The sequence below is a fragment of the Dipodomys ordii genome, unplaced genomic scaffold (genome assembly GCF_000151885.1).
Source record: "Dipodomys ordii isolate 6190 unplaced genomic scaffold, Dord_2.0 Scaffold1000001544, whole genome shotgun sequence".
Classification (NCBI taxonomy): Eukaryota; Metazoa; Chordata; class Mammalia; order Rodentia; family Heteromyidae; genus Dipodomys; species Dipodomys ordii.
In genome coordinates, this window is record NW_012285161.1 from 1 (window position 1) to 9,981 (window position 9,981).

The following is a 9,981-nucleotide window of genomic DNA, read 5'->3' on the forward strand; positions in this document are numbered from 1 at the left end:
TCAAATTTTTTTAACTTGCTGGCCCCAGAGCTTAAATTCAGGCTTTGGCACTGTATGTGAGTTGCTTTCCATTAAGGCCAGGGTTCTACCTCCTGAGCCACAGTGATACTCGCAGCTTTTCCTGAGTAGTATATTAGAGGGAAGAGGTAAGGAGACTGCCCAGTCTGGCTCCAAACTACCACCTAAAATCCTAAGCCTCCAAAGTAGCAAATCAGATATTATTATTTTCAACTAAGCAGCAAAAATAAACAGAATGGAGGTATGGTTCAAGTGTTAGAGTTTCAGCCTTGCATGGAAAAAGTTTAGGAAATTTAAGACCCAGTACTGGCACATATGCACACAAAAGCATGTAGATACAGACATACACAGGGTCCTATACTCAATTCCCCGGGATGAAAAAAAGATTAAAATATTAAATTAAATTATAAGGACAAAAATAAGTAATTTAAACGGTATTTTTTAAAAAAACAAAACACTATGATAGCCAGGTGCTGGTGGCTCATGCATTTAACCCTAGCTTCTCAGGAGGCTGAAATCTGAGGATCGTGGATCAAAGCCAGTCCAGACAGGAAAGGTCCATGAGACTCTTATCTTCAATAATCCACTCAATAACCTTGAAGTAGTGCTGTAGCTAAAGTTGTATAGTGCTAGTCTTGAGCTGGAGACCATAGGTACTGAGCCCAGGCCTACAGTTGAAGCATATGACCAAGAAAAAACAAACAAACAAATAGAAAATAAAAAAAAACTGCCATAGCTGAATTGTGACTTAGGTGTTAGAATACTTTCTTCCCATAAATGAGGTATGAGTTCAATCCCCAGTGTTGTTCATACCAAAACAACCCAATAAAAGCACACCAATAACTATCTAACAAAAAATATATCATACTTTGTAAAGAAGATTAAAACTTACAAAAATAATTGAAGTAGAGCTAACATGTGACTCCTATCCTATTAAACACCAAAAAAAAAAAGGCAGAAGTTGAGCTGAGGCTCAATAGCCTGCTAGCTTCGAAATAAAAACAAAATACCAAAAACAAAACAACCCTCAGAGAGAGTCCACAGGCCCTGAATTCAAGCCTCTCCCAACCCACAAAAGAAAAAAAAAACACTCAGGAGTGGAGTTTTTGTTCCTGCAAGCTTTGAGCAAAAAACAAAATCCAAAAATCTCATGGACAGTAAAGTAGTGTGGCATAAATTTTAGAGCCTGCTAGTTTTGATCTAAGAAAACAAGCCAGGTTTCTCTGGCTCATGCCTGTAATACTCGCTACTCAGGAAGCTTCCCACAATGGGAAGCCAGTCCAGGCTGAAAAGTCCCCTGGTGACTGTTTTTTTTCCAATTAAGTGGAAGTGGCACTGTGGCTGAAAGTGGCAGTGTGCCTGCTTTGGCCCTGACAGACAATACCTAGGCACTGAGTTCAATCCCCACAACTGACAAAATAAATAAATACTGAGTGAGAATAGCTAGGCCCTGATAATAAAGGACATGAACTTTAAAAAGGGGAGAAGGCAAATCAAATAAATGAAAAGGTGCAAAAATGAGCATATTAAAGATTTCTAAATCATGGCTCAAAACTGCAATCTTACTTGCTCAGAGAGCTGAAAACTAAGGATTGTGTTTCAAAGCCATCCTGGGCAGAAAGTACAGGAGACTTATTTTACTGTGTTCAGTCCTGGGGCTTGAACTTGCTATGATTTTCTTATGGCTAGAGGTCTACTTCTTCCTACCTATTGGTGGTTAATTAGAGATAATTTTCTCATTGATTTTCTTGCCCAGATTGGCTTCGAACCATGATTCTCAGATTTCAGTCCTCCCTGTAATACTCTTGGCTTGCTGTTGATATTCTAATCTCCTAGTAACCACAGGAAAAGCAGAAGCTGAGCTGTGGCTCAACTAGTGAAATCTGCCACCATTAAGGTAAAAATAAATAAAACCTCAAGGAGAGTCATCAGGCCTTAATTTCAAGACCTAACAACCAGCACTCAATTAAAAAAAATAAAAAAAAAGAACCTCAGTCACCATTACCTGAGTTTGAGCCCTAGAAGAAGAGCTACAAAAAAGAGAACCAGCCTGTAGTTTACCTGTGGTAAAATTTGTAAAGCATGGTAGTTTCAAGAGGAAAGAAAAAACTAAGCATGAAAGCTAGTCCCTAAGAACAATTGTCAAAAAAAGAAATATTATTTCACCTGAAAAGGTGAAAGAAAAGGTAATTAAAAATTTGTAAATGTTGACTCACACTTATAATCCTGAGTGCTAAAGTCACTGAAGTCTGAAGATCATAGTTCAAAGCCATCATGGACATTGAAGTCCATGAAACTTGCTTCAGTTTGTTCAGTCGAGGGACTTAAATTTGAAGTGTTTTGCTCATGGCTAAAGCTCTACTGTCTTCTGCCTATTAGTGGTTGATTGGAGGTAAATCTCATAGACTTTTCTGCCCAGGTTGACTTTGAATAGTGATCCTCAGATTTCAAGCCTCACTGTACTGCCCTTGACTACCCATGGGAATCTTGTCTCATATTAAACACTTAAAAAAAGGCAAAAGTTGAGCTGTGGTTCAAGTAGTAGAGCCTTCTACCTTTCAGTTAAACAAGTAAATCAATAAAATCTCAGAAAGAGAGGGGCAGAATGAGAGTGAAAGACAGGAAATCCTACACTAAGCAAAAGTAGAGAAATGTAAATATCACCCGTTGTGGAAGAAATAAATTGTATTGTCAAAGCATACAGAATTCACAAAGTTTATAGTCCATGATAATGATAATTTGACTTGTGAAGGTTAAAATATGTTTGTAATTTCAACTAAATATCACTATTCAACAATTCTGTGAAATAAGAGAAATTAAGGTAATCACCTAATCTCAATAATAATAAAAACCTCAGAAAGAGTCACCAGGCCTTAATTTCAAGCCCTAAGTCACTAACCTGCCCCAACTCCGACCAAAAAAACAAAAGACACTCTGACCAGGACCTGAGTTCTTACACTAGGAGCAGAAGCCAAATGAAACAAAAAGTAGACTGTAGTAGTCGTATGGCCCAAGTAATAAAGCAAGCTACTTTTAAGAGGAAAGAAAAAACTGAGTATGAAGGCTAGACCCTAAGCCCCTGACTTTTCCCATAATGGAAAGTGGATCAATCATGGAATCCAACAGTTAGGGCTTGCTCTTGGGATCACACCTGAAAATGCCCCTTCAGTTCTAGACCCTCCAATCAAAAATGGACGGCAGGCTTGTTCTGGGCTTCTGGCAAACAAGGACCTTGTGCAGAGGAAGTTCCTCCTCTTCTTTCCTGGATCCCAGGGTTCAGCCTCTCTTGTGAGTCAGAGTGGGGAGTGGATGGCAGGGTGACCAGATGATCCAAATAGAGTGGGAGATGTGCTAATGGACTTGCAGCTGGCAGCTGGATACCAGGGTAGGTAGGAACTGGTAGGGCCCTGTGATTGCCCAGCAATAGGGCGATTGAGTTGGAGCACCTGCTGGCTCCACCTATAATCAAGTCCGCCCCACCTCCTCTGCCCCTGTAACAATCAGAGGTATAAATGGGGATCTGAGTTCACTGTGTCAGATTCCTGCTTCCCAGCTCTACTTGTTTGCCTCTCTGGGCACCACTGCTGAAGACATACATCCATCTGCTCTGCAGCCCTGCACCATGAGGGAGATTGTGTACATACAGGCAGGCCAGTGTGGCAACCAGATTGGCGCAAAGGTGAGCATGGCACTGGCCTAGGATCCAAGTCTCAAATTTAGGGGAAGGAGAAGGAGGACGGGTTGGAGTGTGGAGGTGGTGGTGGTCATGGCTAGGCTGAAGTAGGTGGGGCTCCATAGTGGTCCCTAACCTTCTGCAAATGAAGTCCCCCAGATAGCTTCTCCAATTTCCCTAATTTGTGTGGCCCTGGTGGGTGTGGTTTTTAAACAAGGCGGGGGTGGTTTCAAATCCCTTGCGTGTCTTAGTCTTACCTGAGACTCAATTCTTTGTATTTAGTTTCCTGGGAATAGACTAATGCACATTTGGTCTGGTATGAATGCAAGGAATGCAGTGTTTTTGAGCTGAAAGATACAGACAATTCCCTTTGTGTCAACTGATGAGTGTCAGATAATTGAGAACAGGTCTTCTACCTTAATGCAAATTTCTCTGAGTTTCATGCCCCAACTCAGCTCCCTTAAGTTGGGTGTTTTCTAAATCATTGGTTGTTGTGTATGCTCTGAGGACACTTGGGGTTCTGGAGACCCTTCTTACTGAGTCTTCAAGTTACTGCTTTGGCAATTTCATGTCCATGTAAGGCCAGTTATTCGTCACAGAATACAAACAGAATATGGTACTGCATAAGATGGAATACTCATAGGAGAACACAGACGTCTTCTATTCAGCCAGATAACAAAGAGATTAAGAAAACTAAAATACCACCCATTTCTGTGCTTTTTTTTAATTTTGAAAATGTAATTATATTATTTTACAAATATATTTGTGTCAACAGGACATGGGTTTCTTATAGTTACTTTAAAATGCATTGTTTGGACAGTTAACATTCTATGTCATAATACACTTCTATTTCCATCTCAGTTTTGGGAAATGATAAGTGATGAGCATAATATTGATTGCACTGGCAACTACTATGGAGACAGCCATTTACAGCTGCAGAGAATCGAGGTGTATTACAATGAGGCAACTGGTGAGTGTCTCCCATTTGGTTTCCCATACCGTGGCAAAATAGTTCCCAGGGGAATACTAATGAAAAGGAAGGAGTTCCTGCCTTTCTTATGGTAGTATTGTAGTTTTAATTTGGGACCTTGATCTTATAAGTCAAGTGCTGTACCCAACTGAGCCACTCCACCAGATACTTTGTTTTAATTTTTGAGTATACTCTTGTGAATTACCCCAGGAAAACCTTATACCTGAGGTCCCCCTACCTCTACTTGCTGACTAACCACACCTGGATTTTTTTTCCGGTCATGGAGCTTGAAATCTGGGCCTAGGCAATGTCGCTCAGCTCTTCAGCTCAAGGCAAGCGGCTCTACCACTTAAGCCACAGTGCCACTTCCAGTTTTCTGGTGTTTTATTGGAGATAAGAGTTTGCCGGCTTTTTATGCCCTGGTTGGCTTTGAACCGTGATTCTCTGATCTCAGCCTTCTGGGTAGCTAGGATTAAAGGCGTGAGCCCGTTTCACGCAATTAAAAATGAGACTGCCTAAATATGCATTCTAAAACAATTGATAAAATATAATATAATCCAGTGTCATTTGGTTGTGTGCTGATCATCCTAAGCTCAAGGCCTGGGCACTGACTATGAGCTTCTTTTGTTTTGGGTAGTTTCTTGGAGATGAGTCTCCCAGAATTTCCTGCCCCAGCTGACTTCAATCTGCGATGCTAAGGTCTCATCTCAGATTTTGGAGTAGCTAGCATTACACCCGTAAGCAAGCAGAGCCCAGTTACATTGCCTCATTAAAATATAGATTAAATTTCTAAAACAATATTTTGAAAAAGAAAATTTTAAAAACTTTAAAGAGGGATGTTCAGTCACTAATATATATGAGAATAGTCCAAATCACAAAGCATAAAGTGTCTCACCCTGAAATCTATAACATTTCTGGTCTTGAGCATTTTGAATATGAATACTTAGCCAACAATAAATTATTTTTAAGGTTTTTAAAGTAAGAAAACATTCTTTTGATGTAGAAAAACCCAATACTAATTTGTAAACATTGCTTTTAAATGATTCATATTGTCTTTCCTAACATAAACAGCCTAATTGAAGTCTACAAAGTAGATTTTCAGTTTTTGCAAGTGTCAATGTAAAGATCATTTAATTTTATATTGAGTTTCCATTCTACATTATTTTATACAAACACAATCGTGGATAATTGGCTTTCCTATGTATTAATCCAATGAACAAGTACAAAGAAAAGTACAAAGCTATTTAATTTGAGTTTTATAGATCTATATTTTGGGATGTCCTCACCTTGGTTGAGAGTGGTTGGGTTGGATTGTGTCACTCCTATGAACAGAATTTTAGGTTGTGTCTTTATTAGATCCTGTATATCCAGCAGGATGGCCAGTTTTCTTCATGTGAATGTTTAGGAAGGGGGTATTCTAAAAATGGTGTTTACATCATGTTAACTGCTTTCCCTTGGGCCAAATCAGGATAAATGGGAAATTGCAAGTCATTGCTCAAGGTTGCTCTGAGTATTTGAATACAAGGATGTGTGCTATTTGATAACCATTATTGAAACATTATAAGACAAGAAATATATATTGTATAGATGTTTTCTCCAGGAAAGCCTTACACTTGAATTCCCCTACATCTACTTGGTGAATAGCCATACCTGGCTTTTTTTTTTTTGGTGTTGGGGTGTCGGTCATGTGGCTTGGACTTTGGGCCTAGGCACTGTCCCTTAACTCTTCAGTTCAAGGCAAGCAGCTCCACCTCTCGAGCCACAGTGCCATTTCTGGTTTTCTGTTAGTTTATTAGAGATAAGGGTCTTAAGGACTTTTCCTGCCCCAGCTGGCTTTGAAGAGTGATCCTCTGATCTTGGCCTCCAGAGTAGCTAGGATTATAGGCATGAACCTGGTTCATTTCTTGAGAAAGGTAATTGGGGAAGGGAAGGGATAGTGGGAGAACAACAAAGTAGGGGGTAACAATTTTTGACAAGAAATGTTCTCATTTCTTTACTCATGTAACTAACTCCTCTATACAGCACCTTTACAATAAAATAAAATTAACAAAAAAGAGAAAGTTTCTTGCTGATAGGCACTGGTGACTCATTCCTGTATTGCTGGCTACTTAGGAGGCTAAGATATGAGGATCATGGTTCAAATTTTGCCTGAGCAGAAAAGTCCCTGAGACTATTATCTCCAATAAGAAAACTGAAAGTGGGGTTGTGGCTCAAGTGATAGAGTGCTAGCCTTGAGCTGGAGAGCTGAGGGACAGTGCCCAGGCCCAGAGTTCAAGCCCCATGATGAACCACAAAAAATGGTGTTGCCACCTTTCTTTTGCAGCATTAGACTCAAAGCCTGATGCTCATCTTTGCCTCCTGTGTAGCTGAGATTTCAGCCACCATGCCCAAAGCAAAGGAATGAATAGTCATGGAAATAGACAACTGCAAACATCCTTAAAGTTGCTGAAGCCTCTTGCATGGGGATTCATGCTCAAGATATCTTTTCTGTTTCCATGTCTCAAATGCTGTAATTTTTGTAATGAATGCTGAGAGTCACTTAGAATCATAAGCTCTGCCCCCTAAGTTCCTTTTCAAGTATAGGTCTAAGTCAACTCTTTTTCTCACAGGCAACAAATATGTTCCTCGGGCCATCATGGTGGACCTAGAGCCTGGAACATTAGACTCAGTGAGATCGGGACCATTTGGCCAGAGCTTTAGGCCAGACAACTTCATATTTGGTAAGTCATCATGGTCCATGGGTCCTAACATCCAGGCACTCCAGTGCTGGGCTGAGCCTTTATCCACCTAGATATTGTCCTCACCTAACCCTCCTATTCCAGTCCACGGGAGTCATGCCCCTGGCCACTCAGACAGCTCAGATTAGTGCAACTCTGAAAGCCCTCCATGACAAAGAAGCCTCTGAAGGGAAAGAGCAGCAAGTAGAGAAAGCCACCAACAAGGTTTCAGCACTGCTGGTCATTTTAAAGGCCTGGCAATAACAGAACCACTTCAGGACACCAGAAATCAAAGCACAGCTATGTGTGAGCAAGGTGCAGACAAGTGCTTGCAGTTTAGCTTCCCTCTGACCACACTGTGCTCCTGTCCCTCTTGTGAAAGTAACTACATTTCCAGTATTGAGGCAGGCTCGGTCCTTCATTTCTAGAAGGACTTGATTTGGGTTAAAATGTATTTTCCTCCACACTCTGTTTACTTTTCTTTAGAACCTGTGTGATTTGTAGAGTCCCAGATACATTGAAAACATTTCCTTTATTTCACCAAAGTGTATCTAATGTAATAGCAAAGGTTAGCTCAGAAGAGTCCTATTGTCTTCACAATAGGACTGGCACAGTCATTATTCTTGGAGTGTGTGTCTCATCATGTCTTTGTGTCTGATAGGCCAGAGCGGGGCAGGCAATAACTGGGCAAAAGGCCACTACACGGAGGGGGCCGAGCTGTTGGAATCGGTGCTGGATGTGGTAAGGCGGGAGTCAGAAAGGTGTGACTGTCTCCAGGGCTTCCAGCTGGCCCACTCCCTGGGAGGTGGCACTGGATCAGGCATGGGCACCCTGATTCTCAACAAGATCCGAGAGGAGTATCCAGACCGGATCATAAACACCTTCAGCGTCATGCCCTCCCCCAAGGTGTCAGACACCGTGGTCGAACCTTACAATGCGATCTTGTCTGTCCACCAGTTGGTGGAAAATGCAGATGAAACTTTCTGCATCGACAATGAGGCTCTGTATGACATCTGCTTTCGCACCCTGAAGCTGCCCACACCCACCTATGGAGACCTGAACCACCTGGTGTCAGCCACCATGAGCGGAGTCACCACCTGCCTGCGCTTCCCTGGCCAGCTGAATGCAGATCTGCGCAAGCTAGCCGTGAATATGGTGCCCTTCCCCCGTCTACACTTCTTCATGCCTGGCTTTGCACCCTTGACCAGCCGGGCCAGCCAGCAGTACCATGTTCTCTCAGTGCCCGAGCTCACCCAGCAGATGTTTGACGCCAAGAACATGATGGTCGCCTGTGATCCCCGCCATGGTTGTTACCTGACAGCAGCTGCCATCTTCCGAGGCCGCATGTCCATGAAGGAGGTGGATGAGCAGATGCTCAAAATGCAGAACAAGAACAGCAGCTACTTTGCAGACTGGATTCCCAACAATGTGAAGACAGCTGTATGTGACATCCCCCCGCGTGGCCTCACGATGTCGGCCACCTTCATCGGCAACAACACGGCCATCCAAGAACCCTTCAAGCGCACTTCAGAGCAGTTCAGTGCCATGTTCCGGCGCAAGGCATTCTTGCACTGGTACACGGGAGAAGGCATGGATGAGATGGAGTTCACTGAGGCGGAGAGCAATATCAACGACCTGGTGTCCGAGTACCAGCAGTACCAAGATGCCACTGCTGATGAACAGGGGGAATTTGAAGAAGACTTGGTGGAGGAAGAAGTTTAAGACTTTCCATTGGTAGCAGTGCAACAGGACTGTCAGAGCCTGCCTACTACTTCTCAAATGAAAGGTGCTTTCCTGAGCTCCTGTTGTTGTGCAGTGAGGTCCCTGCTGTGTATCATCATGCACAGCCTTTCCGGTCAGGAACTCACTGATGGTGAATGTAAAAATGCAGATTTCTTTTAAATAGTATTATTTTAAAGCCCTGTTTATATAAATAAAGAAGTATAAATTTTGTACTCTTGAGTCCTTATTCTTCTTTAGAATCTCTTTTTTTCTTTCAATATATTTGAAATATAAAGTTGACCAGCAGGATTTAATCTTAGCAATATAGGAATGGTGCTCAAGAGGAGTTTCAAATTCATGGTGTTCCTACTATTTTGAAGAGGAGGATGACAAGTGCCAATATTGTTTATTTTCCTGGCCCAGTTTTAAAGTTAGCAGTCTCTCAATAGCATGCCAGTAGCATAAAAGCAGTTTGAAGAGAAAGTAAACCAGATCCAGATGTTACAATTTTCCTAGTACCAAGGTGATGTTTGGAGTACTGAAGGGATTGATCAAGACTTGTCTGGGCACTGAGGTAGCAGGGCCTCTTCCTCCTTTATTCTGACACAAGACTTGCTTTACCTGCCACCTAGTATGCATTCCTCTTTGGGAATGGGACCACAAAATGCAGGTATGAATACTGGCCGTTAAGGATCTACTTCTCCTTCTCATGCCCTATCAGAGGGATTTCATTCACATTCCCCAGAAACAGTAGCAGGAACCTCAATCCCTGTACTTACAGTTCAGTTGGCAGCGAAGCAGCACTCACAAGATGAGTGCAAGATCCTGGTTGCCAGGGTAGTTTCTCAAGTCATATGGCAACTCCAAGGACAGAAGTGAGT

The 9,981-nt window shown here is 42.1% G+C and overlaps 1 protein-coding gene across 2 annotated transcripts; it reads left to right on the forward strand.

Annotated features, from left to right (window-relative positions):
- The first annotated feature begins 3,640 nt into the window (after positions 1-3,640).
- On the forward strand, positions 3,641-9,100 carry LOC106002803 (tubulin beta chain-like). 2 transcript variants are annotated; one of them, XM_013037584.1, is made up of 4 exons: positions 3,641-3,697; positions 4,553-4,679; positions 7,271-7,381; positions 8,040-9,100. In XM_013037584.1, the coding sequence occupies exons 1-4, from the start codon at positions 3,641-3,643 to the stop codon at positions 9,098-9,100; spliced, it is 1,356 nt and encodes a 451-aa protein (XP_012893038.1). The 2 variants fall into 2 exon arrangements, with proteins under 2 accessions (XP_012893038.1, XP_012893039.1); XM_013037585.1 differs by having other exon boundaries at positions 4,553-4,661.
- The last annotated feature ends 881 nt before the right edge of the window (positions 9,101-9,981 follow it).